This window comes from Mytilus galloprovincialis, chromosome 7 (genome assembly GCF_965363235.1).
Source record: "Mytilus galloprovincialis chromosome 7, xbMytGall1.hap1.1, whole genome shotgun sequence".
NCBI lineage: Eukaryota > Metazoa > Mollusca > Bivalvia > Mytilida > Mytilidae > Mytilus > Mytilus galloprovincialis.
This window is the reverse complement of record NC_134844.1, coordinates 54,443,869-54,462,922: the sequence shown is the minus strand read 5'-3', so window position 1 is coordinate 54,462,922 and position 19,054 is coordinate 54,443,869. Positions and strand designations below refer to the sequence as shown.

The 19,054-nt window shown below is 30.3% G+C and overlaps 1 protein-coding gene across 2 annotated transcripts in view; it reads left to right on the top strand.

Moving 5' to 3' along the window:
* Window positions 1-18,629, top strand: part of LOC143083299 (lactadherin-like) — a 29,615-nt gene extending 10,986 nt beyond the window's left edge. Inside the window, exons 3-11 of one of the 2 annotated variants that reach the window (XM_076259563.1) lie at window positions 2,634-2,756; window positions 5,780-5,918; window positions 6,699-6,839; window positions 8,762-8,934; window positions 10,503-10,583; window positions 11,616-11,760; window positions 13,226-13,273; window positions 13,865-14,113; window positions 15,272-18,629. In XM_076259563.1, the coding sequence (XP_076115678.1) occupies window positions 2,634-2,756; window positions 5,780-5,918; window positions 6,699-6,839; window positions 8,762-8,934; window positions 10,503-10,583; window positions 11,616-11,760; window positions 13,226-13,273; window positions 13,865-14,113; window positions 15,272-15,543 (1,371 nt within the window). In that variant the 3' untranslated portion in view covers window positions 15,544-18,629. The remainder of the gene's footprint in view (window positions 1-2,633; window positions 2,757-5,779; window positions 5,919-6,698; window positions 6,840-8,761; window positions 8,935-10,502; window positions 10,584-11,615; window positions 11,761-13,225; window positions 13,274-13,864; window positions 14,114-15,271) is intronic. The other variant, XM_076259564.1, reaches the window with a different exon arrangement.
* The last annotated feature ends 425 nt before the right edge of the window (window positions 18,630-19,054 follow it).

The window sequence follows — 19,054 nt, the reverse complement described above, 5'->3', positions numbered from 1 at the left end:
TAATACGACACAGCTCCCGGCAATAAACAAAAATTCAAGTTATCGCATACACGTCAGAATTTACTGTATACTAATCATGTGACACGTACGAATCAGAAAAAAAGTTTTCTTTGTAATTTAAATCTTAAATCAACATGAAATACGTTCTTTTTTGCGATAAGTTATGTCTTGAGATGTATCTAACAGGCCAGAACTATTGGGTTGAATTTCATAGTTAACTTCATATTTATTTGCTTCGAAGTATCTTGCTATTAATTTGGAGGTAAACAACAATATAATTAATGCACTCATATTTATTAATCCGAATCTCAGACAGTTAACTTTAACGGGTGACCGCCTTCCTAAGCTTCTGAGTACTGTGTATATCTTCCAAGCAGGAGAGTGCTTTATTTGTATCCCAAGGGAGACTAATCTTAAGTTGTTTAGATAAATATCTCTTTATTCCAACAACAGACAAGATAAGTGTTTGCCTTATAGTTAAAAACCTTGTCATACCAACAAAGTATTTTATTAACACTTTTGATTGAATATACTTATGTAATATTCAATAACTACCTGAACGAAATAACTTTTAAAAATTGTTTAATATGCGATTTTTACCTTTAATTCCTATGATAATAAAGTAAATCCGAAGGCAGAGATTTTTATCAGTAGACACTTCGGCGAAACTTTTTTTAACAAGTTATCAGAAATAAAATACAAATATTCTTTATGTATATTGACAATCTTATTGAGAAGTTAAATAAATAGGACTTAAACTATCTTATTATTGTTGAAATCTCCAATTAATTTAAAGAAATCTTCAATAAAAAGTGCATTTTATTTGTAACAAAGGAATTTTGCCAAAGGAGGTATGTAATATGTTGAAATACACATGCACTGCTCCTAAGAGGTCTTCAAGGAAAACCATAACTACATACTTCAACTAAATAATACATTGAAAGTAATAGTCATTGTTCCATTTTGTTTTACAGTTGTCATAGATAACACTTTTATGAAATGTCTTTCTTTCTATTGCATATTCAACAAATGCAACTGAATAGTTTACATTTAAAAGAGTTGTCTTTCATACGCGCCCGTTAATAAGAAATATTTTTAATACACCATATACGGAGTACAAATCATATACTACCTCTAATGTCCTTTTTTACGTGTTTCAACAAATAACCCTTCGAAAGCTTTATGCCTCATTTGATAAGGCTATAGCTTAATTTAATTTTCAGAGCTTTTTTTTTAATTTTTAAATTCCTCAAGGCGAAATTCAAATTACATGCTTGTTGAGAAAATTGCATATTTCACGGTTGTATTTAGTCTGAATTACATTTCATACATCTTGATTAACACAGTGGAAAATTTGTAGATTCGAAAATCCGATCAAGCACCTACGTCACTAATCTAGATCAAGTAAACGTGTGACAGCATAGAAGTATTGTTGTCTTGTTCAATGAAGTTTACTTTTTGGTGCTATGCATTTTGTATTTAGCATTGTACTTCTGGCATTTAAAATTTTGACATGATTTTATCAAAAGTAATCATAAAGTTTACATCTTAAAAAAACTAAAACGTGACAGGAACGTATCTGTATTTGAAAAAAAGTTGACAGAAAAGGTAAATGAAAAGTCAAACAAAAATTTTATCGAACATTTTTGTGAGTTTATCAAATTACTTGAAGAACATTGGTCATGTGATATTTTTGTATAACGTTTCGTAAGTAGATCAGTAGTACAGTTGGTCTACAGTGTGTGCACCGATATGACATCAATATTTTCATGTGACCGAAAAAAAAACTTTCAATTGTTTTGGAGACACACCTATCATTTAAAGATTAGACAACGCCAATGTTTTACTTGCGAATGGCTACAAAAAAAAAAGATATCTCGCCAATTAGTTTTGTTTGACCTTCAAGTACCTATTTGTCAAAGTATAAAGATATAATAAAATTGTTCTTAATATTTGCTTTTTTATCATTATAAATTTTTTCCTAAAAACCAATATTCAATTTACCAAAATAGTAATTAGTAATGTTGTACATTTAGTAATAGATGTTCACATTATCACAACATCAAAATATATATACTTTGCAACTGTCAACCGTTTAAAAATGCTTTTAACTGATTTATATAAAAGATGTCTGATATTTTCCAACAGTCATGAATAACGCATTTCAGAGGCGGAATTAGGGGGTAGCCAGGTACCAAGGAAAATATGATTGTTTATTTAGGAAGTATTTGAAGCATGACTCAGGCGGACCGTAGGCAGTCAGATGGCCCCACATGCCCGATGTAGATTGTTATTTATGTTCATTTTTCATTATTTAGTCTTCATTAGCGGATAAAAAGAAAAGGACTTCCGAATGTTTTTCCAATGCCAAGGTTAAAATTAACTATACATAGAAGAGGGACGAAAGATACCAAAGGGACAGTCAAACTCATATTTTTTTATTGGCATTGATTGGCATTGATTGGGATCAGGGCTCAACTAATCCCGACAATAGAAAATAAAAGCACATAAACACGTGCATTGAATATTAGGATAATGCATTTTGGGATAATGTCCATTTCTGAATTATGACGGGAAATATTGAGTTTGTCACACCGTTGCATTGGCTAATTGCTTTTATTCGTATTCGTCAGGTGACTGGTGTGATGACACAGGGTAGAGGTGACGGCAAGGAATGGGTGACGTCATTTAAAGTTTCGTATAGTATGGACGATTACAACGAGGCGTACGTCACAGACCAGTATGAAAATCACAAGGTGAGTAGTATCTATTGGACAACGGATTAAGAGTTCATAAATGAAAATAATGATTTAATAAAGGTCAATAAAAAATACAAAATTAAGACGTCAGGTTAACAACTTCCTATAACTAATATGTTATGACGTCATTATCATCTATTGTACAGAATGTTTTTTCGGATCGTCCATGTAATGATGTATGACGTTTTATTTTATTGAAAATTTTAGTGTTATCAGAATCAAATAGACTGTTATAGAACCGATATAGCAAACGTGAACTCCCGAGATTACGTTTCAAAACAAGTAGTGTTAAAAAATTTGAAATAGTGTTACTTTCAGCGGAGGTTTATTAACGAAAGTGAAACGTCTTGCAAAAATAATCGACAAAGTCATTTACTCCTTTTGTACTCATCAGATCTATTATATTTTAGATATGTGAAGTAGAGGTGAAAGGTTATTCAAGATGTGACTAAAAGTAACACAAGGATAACATTTCACCACAACAATGAGAGCTGACATCCGTAAACTATAGAAAAAACTCATTAAAGAATTAGTCAAATAAGTTCACATTTGCATAAACATTCAAATAAGAGTGTCAAAGATATATATGATTGAAATGGGAAGATATCTATGAAATACAATTAAAATAAGGGAATAAACTAAAATGTCGCAACAAATGGCGCCCCACTTTTTCTTAAAGTACAGGTAAATTATATGGTTATATACATTGTCTAAACTGTAAATACAACGTGGATAATTTAACAAGAAACTGAATTTAAATGTACAAATTAAAGTATCTACCAGAGAGGGTTCTACGTAAAATTTAAATTGAAAGCTAGATTATTTTTATTTCTTTTAATGCCATTTAGTGGAAAATGTTTACTTTAAAACACTATATATACTACCCTACATATTGTCTGAAACGAAGGCGATAGTGAAGTGGTTCGCATTGGAAGGCTACCGATATTAAATATTTTATTCTTTAATTTCAACAACATTAGACATCGTTTTATTCTTTAATTTAATTTAGTTTGCTTTTTCTTCTTTCTTCCTTATATAGAATACCCGTACTTTCTGAAATCAATGGTAATGATATCCATAAATTAGCTATCTGCTGTTATTATCTGCTACCGCACGATTAAAAGTCATTTCTCTGAAACTTTTTTTCTCACAAATCGCAATTATCAATATGCACTTAAAATATTTTAGATTCCTAAATTAATTAATTACACCGAATGCGCGTTTCGTCAATAAAAAAACCGCTCATAAATGGCGCTCACATACAGATAATAACAGTGTTTGGGAAATTTGAATAGCATTGCAAACAGAATGGTTTTCTCATGGGGACGGGATTGTTTTGATGGTAAAGCATTTTAGAAAATAAATATCCTTGGTAGCATGCTTATAATTGAAATAAATTATAATACCAGAAAGAATAAGCCATCATATAAAAGGAATATTTCGTCGCAAAACACTCTGCCATTTACCCGAATTATAATGGACGTCCCTTAATAAGCATGTATAGGTTTAAACTCTTTGCAAATATTATGGAAGTATAAATTATGGGTTATAACCTCTTTCTAATCAATATTATCTTCCCGCGCTTTTTTGTTACAATAAACGTATATATCTCCCATAGCATTGTTTTTACCCCTGCACAGGTTGACATGTCTGCGGTTGGTGGCTTTTTGAATTACTGCAATAAAGATCAATAAATTGATTATAATGAAATATGGTGATTAATGATGTGCTTAATTGGTTTATCAATTATCTATTAATTATAAATGTATATACTGTCATAGTTTGACAATAGGTATTGTTAACTGTCAATCACGGAATAATGTATTGATCTATGAAGCAGTTAGTGGCTTTTTCATTATTATACTATTATAAGACATAAATTCAGTGATATTTTTTTTGTCAAAGACGATACTAGTAATTCATAATATCTTCAGCAGATATCAAGTCAAAATGCCAGTTTGAAATTAGAATATTTAAGACAATTAATGTTTTCATAGGATATACCAAGTCAGAAATATTACAGTTGTTATCTATGTGTTAAGATGTGTTTGAGCTTTTGATTTTGACATTTAATTAGGGACTTTTTTGTGAATTTGATTTTTATAATACTTATATATTGATATTGCAAAACTAGGATGATGATTTTGATCTTTTGAATATGCATTGACCGCTCTTTTGTTCTCTTCTGCTGATAAATCAACAGTATTATTGAACTTGAGAATGTCACTGTGACTTTGAAACAATCATTTGGACGATCAAACATACATAAGCTCATAAAACTGGTTTATTATTATAACGTTAATGTTATAGATAGTTGTCCCACTTTTTAAACTCATTTTCAAATGTAAGCAAATAAGATAAAAACATAGCACTACGTGATATCTCAATATTGATGCATACAGTTGTACGTTACCTATGTATAGGCATTAATTTAAAGGCATATCATGTATCTCTTTTCCCTAAAAACTGTACTGACAATAAACCTTAAAAAATTACAACTGAAAGCATGAATGTAAATTTCATGTGCACAGGTGGTACAAATCGTTTTAATAAATACCGAATCACGTTCCTGTGTAATTCATAATTATTGCACGCAGCGTAAGACATTCAACTTGTCTTCATTTTGTTTATGTTTATTTAAATATGATGTAATAGGATTAATCTTTGTTGTGTATTGGTAGAATTAGTTTCAAAGCTTCATTTATTTTGAATAAAATCACAAACATGTCAACAACTCAAAGATATGTCATGCTAAAAGTTTTGTAATTTCAAAATGGTAAAAATTGTAAACGTTTGTAAGCACTTAAATACTTGAGTAATCATTCTTGAAGTTAGTTTTGTAATTTGCTCGGATATAAGCTCAACGGGACGAAATAAGACCTAATAGGAATGATAGAACATGTATAATCGATATGTGCCAAGTCAGGATGAAAGTTGTTATCCATTTGTTTGATGTGTTTTCAGCTTTTGATTTTGTCATTCGATTATGAAATTTCAACCTTATTTTCTTCCATTGTCAGGTTTTCGAGGGTAATACTGATGCATTCTCAATTAAACATACGTACTTAGACAGACCGGTAATAGCACGTTACATCAAGTTCCATACAGTCCACTGGCACCGGCATCCGAGTATGAGAGTTGAAGTCCTTGGGTGTCAGCGTAAGTAATATTTATCATCAAATCATACAAGTGAGATGTTTAGCTAGCTATAAAACCTGGTTTAATCCACCATTGTCTACATAAGAAAATGCTTGTACCAATTCTGGAATATGAAAGTTGTTATCCATTCGTTTGATGTGTTTGAGCTTTTGATTTTGCCATTTGAATGTGAACCCCCGTTTTGAATTCTCCTCGGAGTTCAGTACTTTTGTTATTTTACTTTTAATACACATCAAATGCACAAATAAAATAACTATTAAGGTAGACATGCAGATGGTTTACTTGTTACATCACTGTTGTTTACTAAAAATCATGAACACTTATTGTGTAAAAGTTTAAATTCGATTTAGAAAAGTGCAACTTAAGAAATGAGTAAGTGAAATTTGAAATTTCTGCATAACGGATAAATAATACTCAAGTATAAACATATCTTAATTCTTAAACGCAGCAAGAATATATGTTGACTCCGGGTAAATTTGAACGAATTCCAAAAAAAAAGAGATTCAAGCATGATAAGGAGAGTGATTAAGTGGTTGCGGTTTGTGCACATTTTCTATTTCATAAAATATATGTATTTAATAAGCAAACTTGATGTATACATGAAACAAGTTTTATACGGTATAAATGATATAGCATTTTTTTTATTTTTATGGCATATATTTGCACATCTGTTTTTTGTTTTCGATCAAGTACAAATTTGCCAGAAAGTAAACTTAATTAAAAGACCCCTTGAGTAACCATTTCCATGTAAATGAAATAAATATATAAATATTTTCTTAGTTTGTAAAGAACAAATTGGACTGCCTCCTTATGGCAAAATCCGAGCTTCAACGTGGGCTAAAAGTAGAAAGAAGAGTTCTTGCCAGCCTGAAGATGGGAATATCCTCAGCAACAAAGCATGGTGCGCAAAGAAACAAAACGGTAGGTTATGGATATTATTCGATAACAGTTGATTCAAACTATATTTATTTATCATTATAAAAATTCGTTTGTTAAGGACACAAGAACTAATCTTCAAAACCAACGGCAACACTATTAAAAACCTTAAGGTTGTTTCAATCTTTTAAATGTTTTAGGGCCATAGGGATTCACAGACTTATATATGCAGGCCAATGAACGTAATGTGTTCTTTTAGAATGCATGCCGTCCCTTCTTTGTACATACATATGCCTCATGTAATGCTTTGTTATACAAGACACTTTTGATATTGAAAGAATCTGATTTTATCACACATGTGCCCAAAAATTCTAAGTTCAAAACTATTTTTAGATGTTTTCCAAATAAGTGGGTGATTTATTACTTTTTACAATCCTGTGCATTCATGTTCATTTTATCAGATTGTGGTTGCAATTTAATTTTAAAATATGCCGCATTTCTGCATATATTTGAATTGTAAAGTAATATGATCAAATATGTGTTTGATAGTTTATGATGCGTGAAACACGTTCTTTATGGATAAGACATCTTTAAAAAATCTTTGAAATTCTAACAGGGTTGTGAAAAAGTTTAAACATATGTACAAAAGAATTTTTTATCAAGTCTTAATTGGTACCAAGGAGAAATATGGAAATTAATTATTGATCTATATGACTAAAATTTTAAGTACTTGCTAAACTATTGCATAAGATGGTATACAGTCCTTCATACGTTAATCGTATATAGACATTATTGTGACACGACTTGTTGAATCTAGCGTTATACATTAGTAATTTTATCTATGATTGTGTATTGTTTCCTCGGAGATATCATACCTACCAATTCAAGCTCAATTTCGATATATCGTCCGATATGAAATGAAATATTTCAGGACGTGCGTGTGGTATAATACAACTATTTAAATCCTGTTACAAAATCAGGGTCATATTATACTTACATTCCTTGCAATGGTATGACATACTGGTCAATTTTTCGTGTATATCATTAGGATTTGATTTAGCCATGACCAAATTACATACCTAGACCTATTTTACAATGTTTACCTTCTAATTTTCAAACAACTTTTACAAACAAGTAAATTAAATCACCACTGACTGCAACAAATAATGTAACAAAAGTCACAATAAAGGAATGCTTTGAAAGGTTTCCGAAAGACCCATTTTAAACAATTTTAAAACTAGTTTTATAAATCAACATTAGTATGTAAATTTGCATCTAAATGTTTTTACAGACATTGTCAATAATTCTATGTTTAAATCACATACAAATGTGCTCAAATTTAAATAATTATCTGCTTTGTATTTACTTAACATAAGCCTAAAGTATGAAGGTAATAGACGTTGTAAAACTGCAAGTGCTCTCAAATCCACACACAGGAAAATGATGTTTAAATTTCAAGTTTACAGTACAAGTCTTTAAAATAATATTTGGTTTAAATTACTATTATAAAATAATATAAATAAATAGTTATGACATTACACCTTTTTATAGCTGTACTAAATATTATATTCAATTCAATATAGTTGGTAACTGTATATACATATTTGAAAAAAAAAATAATAAGTTGGTGGTTTCTTCCAGTTTTTCTTCTGTTTTTGGGGTTACCCTTATTAAAAAAACCACCGAAAAACAAGATAACCCGTATGACAATAAAAGAAAAGAAAACAATTCATGTGATTTTAATTTTCTTTGTCATATTCATCAGAATAGTTTTTACAAATTAAGACGAAATTAAAAGGAGTTCCATCGTATGAACTAGTGGTTTCTATAAAAGAGGTAATAATGATCCTTCTTACAGACTAAGCACTTGTCTTACTGAATCATTATTCGGCCTTCGACAAACATGATTTCAAAATAAAAAAAATTCTAATGTATAAAAATTCATAGTATGTATTTACAACATGTAGAACACCAGTGGATAGAAATAGATGTCGGACCTCCCACCCTTATAACAGGGATTTTAACTAAAGGCAGAGCAGATAGTAAAAAACAACACTGGGTTACCAGATTTAAAATAACTTACAGCAACGACTCCCAAGTCTGGTACCAGTATAAAGATGCCCATAATGCGGAACCCAGGGTAAGTCTGTGTGTTTATCTAACTCATGTAATCAGGCCTAATGCATACTAATATACAACAATCAAAACATGAGTAGCAAGACATAAAGGTTGAATTTTGCAATAAGTCAATCTCTTATTCATCACGTTTAGATGCAATAAAAAAAAGTGACATATCAAAACATGAACATATTTCAAAAATATTTGAATATTTGAGATATGTGAAGTTTTTGTGTTATTATTGTAAATCTAAATTTTGTTCAATCTTTGTGTGTTTGTTTTGTCGTAAACTCTCGCGGTAGTACACAGTTGAAACAAATAGCAGTAGCGTCACAGTGGATCTGCAAATAGCAGTAGCAGTACTCACAGTTATGTAGGCGGCTGCGATTGACGATGTTCACAGAAAGAGAACATTTCAGTAACAGTAACTCGTCATCACAGTTATCATAATACAATAATAAGTATCTAATGCATCTTTGTGTAGATAATTGTTTTTAATATTTACCACAATGAAAACAAAATGTTTATGCTTTAGTTGTGTTAATACTTTACAATTTATCATTATTAAAACAATAGATATTTGTTGTGTGCTTAAAAGATTACTCCACTAAACCTATGTATTTGCTGAGGTTTATTTCCCGGGAATGTATCCCTTATGTAATTTAATTAACCCTTTGTATTATCCAACTTAAACTAAGAGGAATGGGAAAAGGTTAACCCTTATCCATAGTTTTAGTGAAACCAATTTGCTGTTTGGAAGGGGTGCAAACATGATAGTTGTATATTTTAAAGCACTATACGTCTAACCAACCCTTATATACGAGTGATTATCATAGGAACTACTTTAGATAGAACACCAATGAGATGTGGAGTAGGAATAGAAAATTACCAAGAATTCCACCTCAAAGTCCTAATTGATATCATATTAAATGTGTCACAGCTTTGAAAAATAACATGCCGAGTAACACAATACATGCTTACACCATTTGTCATATAACCAACTTAAAAACTAATAAGCCTTTAATCGCTTATTAATTGTATACAAACAAAACTACATGCGCTTTGATGGTTATAACTTACAATAAATAATTCAGCTTATTGAAGGAATTTCACAGAAGTACTCAACGACAATATGTATATACTCTCACAGATAAATACAGCGTGCTTATGCTTCGTTTCACCAGTGGCAGCAGTTAGTCATTTCCGCTTCCGGTAGAAGAAGACTTAGCAGGGATTCAAAATTCATCAGCAGGCCTCATTTCTAAAGCTGTATTGCGTAATAACAAAATAACTAAACTTAACAATTGTATGAATTCTTTCAATGTTGTATATACTTAATACTGGGATTTTATCAATGGAGGATGGAAGATAGTCGCATACGTGCTCACAAAATTTCACTTCTATTAAAGAAAAAAAACTTTAGTTGTAGACAGAAGTTGACGTAGTTATCACAGCACTTCACCTAGTTCTAAGTTGATGTAAAGCAATTCTTCGTCCGAATCCAGCGATAAAGTCTCAGTTTCTTTTTCTCTCTTCTTATTGACTATTGGTTTTTGGAGTTGATTTTTCTGACAAATCTTCGTTTTTTAGCCTCTGAATACATGGTTATGGACCCGATATAACTCGTCCTCTGCGCAATTAATTCCTGACATTTACACGGATGACGGCCTGGTAAGAACTAACTACGGTGGCGTTGAACCTTTTCTTTTACTGTAAAGTAGAAATTTTCCAGTATTTTCTGTTTTTGAATTCAGAGCGAAAATCCGATTGCCATTTGCTGCTTACAAATTTGAGTCCTCTAACTAATGTCTTGTTTCACAGTGTATCATTTTAAACTTATACCATGAAAATGATTTTGGTTTTCATTTTAAGCAATAGTAGCACAACTAAATACAAGTACAGGCTTAAATGGGAATTTAAGTTTAAAAATATTTTCTTTTGTAGACGAAACGCGCATCAGGCGTAAATACAAAATTTCAATCCTGGTATCTATGATGAGTTTATATTTTTTGTTTCGAACTTAACATAGTAAGACATTACTGAGGAATCAAATTCGTAAATGATTATTGCACGTATATATTATATAACTATCTATTTATTTGATGAAGTATATTCTAAATAATTTATCATCTTTAGCAACAAAGATAACGCTTTTTAAACTTTTCTAATTGAAATGTATAATTGGACAAAATTTTCTTTTTAACTTAAGTAAAGATGTCTATTTCTAATATATAATGTTTAAGACTTTGCTACGTCATTGACGAGTAAATTGTGCATGCGACTATTATATATATATATCCTTTGCACCAGCACCTACACCCTACTAACATGTCTCACCACTAACATTACAAGGGGAGCTAACAAATAATAAGATAACACAGCATGTGATCATGAATTATTTAACGCTTAATACAAGTCATGTTTTAAAACTGCATGAGTGTGTTGCATGGTTGATAACTGAAAAACTAACTATAGGACGGAATGCTGCACAACACACGGGCTGTTTTTATAGAATGGTTGTTATATTATGTCCACATTTGGGCATTGTTCACTTGGAATTGCATGGCAAACACAAGAAATAGCCTACACACCAGTCACGAGCACATGATTACATGACATCACAACACAATTTGCACTTGTTACGGTGGCATCATTTTTGCATTTCTTTCAGAGATTGATTTTTGAAATTAATATTTATTTCAGCTTTTCGGAGGAAATAATGATAAAAATACAGATCGTACACATTACATTAATTCACCTTTCGTAGCAAGATATGTACGTTTCCATCCTTTAGAATGGCATGGGAAAATATCAATGAGAGTTGGACTTCTAGGCTGTCCACATACAGGTAACATATATTTTCTCTCTTTCAGCATATTGAATGAAAGATACAAGAATTCTTGTATCTAAACTTTGTGAAAAATGAATGGGTAATCTGAATCGTATTTGAAATTAATATAAGGCCTTTCTCAAAGTAACGGGTCTGCGTCTGTTGGAAGTGTACAGTTATAATACAAGTATGGTATTGATCAAAGACTGTAACTCACAAGAATTATAAAATGTTTGAAAGTCCTTTGAACTTGAACACCATGTTGAAAAACTAACATAGTGTTAAATTGAAAACCACTGTATCTCAATTTTTCATATTAATACCATGTCGCGTAAAATATGTTCGTTCGAATTTCTTTTCCTGGATTTCAAAATAAACTCATGTCGCATTCTAATATGCCATTTTTTGCAAAACAAACAGTAAGAACCAAATAAGATAACTTGTTTTTGATTTTTTTACAGTTCTACTTTTCAACTTTGTAACCTGCTGTACTATTTTACTTACATGTTAAAACGATTATATAAATATATTTAAGATTAATTTAAATTTAAACAAATTTATATTGAAATTAATGCAAATTTACAGGATATCGATTTCATAAGTGCAGACAATGTTGATATAATTCTATTTTTTTCGGAATTCAGGACATAAAATTTCTCCACAAGTAGTACCCTAGTTCCGATACATCAAATTACTTCTTCATTTAAATCTGGTCACGCATGTAGGCATATTTATTGTCACTACTGGTTTAACAAGACATTAAAAATTTTGAACATCTTTCACTTTACTTTTGTATGTTTTACGCCCTTGTAAACATTAATTTTAACATCTTAAAAATATTCTCCTTTTATCTTTGCCTCAAACATCTTCCAGCTGTTAACAATTAAATTAATTAATGAGAAACGATGCATCAGTGAGACATGTTGGTACCATTTGGAAGACCTACAAGAATAAAACAAACAACTTTCAAGTTATTATGTTCCTTGTAATTATATTAAGTAGGAAGCATGCAAAAAAATGTAAACAACACTTTATTAATTTCATGCAATTAAATCAAACTACTTCAAATTTGTATTTGACTAAAATGTTATTTTAAAAAAAAAAAGAAAATTTCACTGCAACTGTCACAATCACGCTCCACAAAATTCAATTTAGTAAATACGTAACGTTAATATAGAGTGTGATGCATACGTGTTTTCATGTTGTCAATTGACGTACCTTTTCTGTGTGCTTCATCAGGATTGTAGCGTACGTCTATCAATCAGTTACCATCGATTGCACAGAGAAGGGAATGTTCGTTTTATGGATCGAAGAATGGTCAGATTTTAAATGTAAAAACTAGCTCTATTTCTGTATGAGATGAAATACACATCCATGTTACCCTTTCTTAAATGCATTCAAAACTAATTAACTTTCTATACCGTTAAGTTTAATATGGAACTGATGTCATTATTATGAAACTGTGCACGTTTTTATTTACTAGGTTCTTGTGGTGATCAGTTCATGCGTGTAAACGAAGACACCCCTTGTGGTAAGTAAATATTTCTATACAGTTTTCATATCATTAATTTCCATTCTTAAGTGTTTTAATCATAACAATATGTAATGATGATAGTTTTTTTAGTTCAATAAAAAACCCTTATGGCATTAGACAAAACTGTAAAGACCATTACCTTTCTTAAATGGTTTTGTTTATACAAGCATCATTCTGGTATATAGCTACACGCACCAGGATACACCATTAGGGGAGGGCAACTATAATTCATTCAACTCCCTACAGATATTTTTACATAAAATTATAATTTGTCTTCCGTATTTAAATTAAAATATGGATATATCTTAAGAAAACGATGTCTCATATTTCAAATTTACTTGTTCCATATGAATAGACGATTGATTCTATTTATACCTTATAAAAGGTTACCCAATAACGGTTTAAATTAGATATGATTAATGTCTTGCGCAAGGAATCAAACTTTTTTGAGAAAAATCAATCTAGGCAATGCGTATCTTGATTTATAGATATATTTAACAGATCAATAGAGATTGAAGCACATAAGTATAAAACGACTTTGATTTTAAAGAATTATGAAAGCAAAATCCTTTATGTTTTTTTTTTCAGTTGAAAATCTAGCATTTAAAAAAGAGGCTTGGATAAACAGCAAACGTCATTATAAAAGACACATCCGTAACAGAATCACACAAGGACATGCATCAAGAGCAGTAGACGGATTCATCGACCAGGACGTTCATCGGTGCACCATCTTAGATAATATTTATGGAGATAATCCAGTTTGGACGGTTGATTTAGGACATAATGTTGACGTTTCGGGTGTTGTTATTTATACCTGGCAAGGATTTGATGAGAAAAGTATGTAGAAAACTATGAACATGTAATTAAATAATATTACGTTGGTTGATATTGTCGAGCATTTAGGTTATGTTAGATTTCATCATGAGTTCGTTATTTTTTTTTTAAACGGTTAATTCATTAACATACATTGAAGCTATGTAGAGCATAGCAGCATTTATTTTGATCCGCTGTAGTTAAAAAAAACCAGATAATTTCTTTGGAATAGATAACTCAAGTTTTGATATGAAAGATACCAAATCAAAATCTCAGAAAACTTAAAATTGAAGCATCAATATCAAAGAGTTCTAAGCAAATAAGGCAAAAACTTTTTTAAGGAACACAAACCAGTTTGGCTAATACAACCCTACTTTACGACTTACACATAACTTGCGACTAGAAAATGAAAGGACAAAAGGAACATAAAACAATTAGTAGTCACTGATCGTTCAGCGTAACAGTTGAACATAAATTAACTACTATCGCCTTACAATACCAACTGATAAAACTCGTATCGTTGATGACCTTATACTTACCTCACACGAAATAATGCTATACTGGTTTTACTTTGTTCGATTTATGTCTATTTGAAACGGTTCGAAACTGAATATCGAAGTAATTGTATAAGATTTAAGTGAAATTGAAGTTACTTAATCAAAATGGGCCTAAAATAACGACCAAAACTTTGAGGATCACCAAAGAGAGTTGCAACCTTAGTTTCTGGTATAAACAAAAACCATGAGAATCGAATAATCTCTATAAGTCTGATAACGGGTGCATCGACAGGATAATCTCCTGTTATGCAGATATTAATTGTCATTCGAACTCGCCCTAAATTAAAACATTACAATAGGGAAAGTAAAATTACAAAAATACCGAACTCCGAGAAAAATTCAAAACGAAAAGTCACTAATCAAATGGCAAAATCAAAAGCTCAAATACATCAAACGAATGGATGACAACTGTCAAACTCCTGACTTGGTACAGGAATTTTTTTATTTAGAAAATGGTGTTTTAACCAAGTTTTATAGCTAGCTAAACCTCACGCATGTATAACCGTTGCATAAAATTCCATTATATTGACGACCATTTTATTTTGTATTTTGTTTAATGTTTATATCATTCCCTTTTCCTACCTTAATTCACTTGTTTTAATCTTATCATTCTTTTTGTTTTCAGAAGATACAGCAACATCAGAACATTTGAATAATTTAGATAGACTAGTAATATATGTCGACGATAAGTCGAAAGGAGACGATGATTCAAGTGTGACTGGAAATATGTGTGGTTACATAACAAAAATTAATGGTGCTTTATCTTCAGACAAAATACACATGCAATGTGTACGACCGCAAAAGGGACGATTTGTATTGATAGAGGCGTGGGGTGCGTCTAATAGTTATAGTAGACTTTTTAGTGCGGTCCTGTGCGAGGTGATGGTATATGCATGATAAATACTCATAAATCCAAATGTATGACGTAACAATCATATATTTTTCATGACAGAGAATGTGATATTTTTTATCGATATGACGATATTTTGTTACTTTTATACATTAGTGGCAAATATATCCATTTTAATATGGAGTATATCTACAAAACGTGAGGGAGTTTGAAAACATATGAAATAAAGCACCATGTGACATGTGATGTCAGACAGATTTCGATTTTCGTGTAGTCATGTGACATACAAGGTTGACTGGACCAATCTTACATATAAAACGCCTAGTACTTCGTAAATACCTCATATGAGATAAATATATTGTATCAAATATACGACATTTAAGTTATCCCTCACTGTGCCAACACGATAGAAGAATGGATAGTTTCGTAGAAAGCTTCAAGTACATAAAAAAAACTGGTACGAGTTGTACGCCAAATACAACTAGAGAACCAGTAGAAGTTTACAAATACATTGCAAATGTTATAGACACATTTTATAGTGTATAAGAGATGAATTGTGTTCATTAAACATTACTAAAGTATATACATTATAAAATTATAGTTCATCTGGTGAGAGTCGGTTTGATAAAACTTGTTAGTATGAAATAATCATGATGACAAACAAATATTATTATATAATAAATTTCATTATTATAAATATGATAATAATATCATCCAGGTAAAGATATATATTTTTATATGTCTTTGAGAATCTAAGTGCTGGACACGTGGATAATCACATGACATGTTACAAAGGCATGTGACATCCTCATGGAAAGAAAATCTATTTTATGTTCCATAATATTTTATATTGGAAACATCTCATTTTCTACAATTATCAATAATTTATACAAAAAAGAATTTTTAGTTTCTCGCCCATCTCAATCATTTCTACAAAGCTTTGTGAAATATCCTTCGTTGAAAGTGATACTTATTAATATCATGAAATGTAAGCAAATTGCATAAAATTACTTTAATATTTATCATGATGATTTTAGTTAATATAAGTAAGGAAAACATTTGTTGTGTGAAGCACGCAAGTAAATAAATGAAAACAAATAATTAAAAAAAAAATGTATTCCTTGTAGTAGTATGGGACATGAATCTCATTTGAAAAGATTAACTGATCTACTTCAAACTTGAAAATGTAAAGTAAAGTAAACAAACATATTTCAATTGAATAGATATTCATTTTTATTTAAAGACAATAACATTTAAAGTTTCTTCAAATTACATGGACGGACTATTTTATATAACAGGGTATATGTATCCACACTGCCTAAGTTGTAAAACTGTTTACGAGAATTTAAGGGTAATAGTTTTCAGATAAAGTAAGAATGCACTTAGTGATGTTCAGGTTCATACATTCATTTGATTCAAGTGTTAGACCTTTTTGACGCACCACGTATATAAAGGTGATAATTTCAAACTATGTTCAACCTTGAACAAGCTTTTATTGAGGGTTTCTTTTTAGTGTTAAAATTTATCTGTGGTGTGACACAAACAAATGCAAATTGCATGACTCTTTGTATAGATGTAATTTAGACAACCTTAAGTGGTTTCAAATTTTATGTACTTTTTGACGATTCAACTTTTTTAAAGAACCAATATAAGCGTTTGAAGTGAAGAATAAATTGACTTGCTTGTAATTTATACAAGGTATTTTTTTGTTTTTTGTTTAAACGTATTTAGTTCAACAGTATTTTTCAGTCTTTTTCAGTCTTTTTCTGTCATTTAAAGTCTGTTTAAAGTTTAGGTTCTGTATTTCAGTATTTGTAGTTGTAAATTTTGTCTTTGGAAACGTAGATCTACGATTGTGTGAAATAATCGAAAGGAGAAATAACATTTTTGATCTGATCTTTGTACACATATTAGTTTATTAACTTAATGTTGGTTTTCAACTTCCACAATATCTTGCTTTCCTAGCAAACTGTGCGCTAGTACTTATATACGTATACATTAAACCATTTCTTACACATCCTTCTGTTGTCTTTAAGTCCTGTAGTCCTAAGTATTGATATAAGTAAGAAACACATTACCTTCCTAAGGTCTTATAAAACCATGCTTCATCAACAAAACATAATAAGTTATGTTAAGTTCATAAGTATATTTCATATTTTGAATAGAATCTCAGAGATGCCTATAGGAACAAGATATGGTGTATATATTTCTTTAAAAATATCGTTTGTGATGATATTACTATATTTATTGAGTGTGTTTGCATCAACTTATTCTTGTAACTTGGTGTACATTTCACTTATCATTTGATGTCTGTTATATATCATTCAAGAACTGTATAAATGTACGTTAAAGTAGATCCAAACCGAGGCTATCTGATATCGGTACTGCACATACATAGTGTTGTTGACGTATAGGAAATCAAGATGAATAAAGAGTTTAAAAGATCCAGACTATTCAACCTGTAAACCTTGTTGTTAAATCAACATGTGTTACAAACAACAGACACAATAAAAACGTGTGCAGTTCACATCTTTTATGTGATATATGTAATACTGTGCCAGTAAAATATTTCATATGGATATAACAACATATTCTTATTAAAATAAGAACTTGTGGTTGGAATTCATATCATTTTGTCGAATAATCTTTACATTTATATAAGTACTAACTTGAAGAAAAAAAATGAAATATTTTAACAATTTGTTGGATAAATGAATTCAGTTTGTTGGCTATTTATGAACTTGTGATACATGTTTTTTTTTATTGTTTAGGTTGACTAAAAAGTATTTCAACGTGAAATCCATTTTCATAATATTCTCATTTTCAATGTTTCTGCAAGTTAATACCAGCGATTTGTCTTCTTACCAAATTCTATTTGATTCACACTAAATAATTTTTTTTTGTGAAAACAATATTATGATAGTTTTAGTTTTAACAGATATATCTCAAAAATGGTATTGTTTTCAAAGAGACGTTAAATTGTTTATTAAGACATTGAAAACTTGCAGAATTCTGTTTGTTACTATAAAAGCAGTCAATATTATTGTTTTTTTCTTCTGGTTACTAGATGCTGTATAAGTTATGTTACAAATCGTTTTTGTTGTTACGTATAAATAAAATTACAAAAAACAGATTTACTAGTTTACTCTATGTGCCAGTTCAAAGCCAGAAACACCGTCCATTGTTTTATATCATATCTAATATTTTGAGTTTTAAAGGTTTACTTTTCGTTCTTAGGAGTTTTATATAAATGGCTAAAGTCGTCTTACTTGTATTACATATATTCTTTAGTGGTCAAGAATTGGTGTGAAAACTCGTCAAAGATACAAGACATACAATTTTGTACGCCAGACGCCACACGAGACTCATCCAGTCCTACATCCATGCACAAGAAAGTGAGAATTTCATATCTTCTCTCAAATATAAAATGGTTAAGAAGGTCTATAAGTCTGTCATTTCATACTGATAAGGCGACCGATAACATTACTTAATAAACAGATGTTTTAAACACAAACTGTTAAACTTTAAAAGTTTTAGAAAAATCCACAGGCACATGTG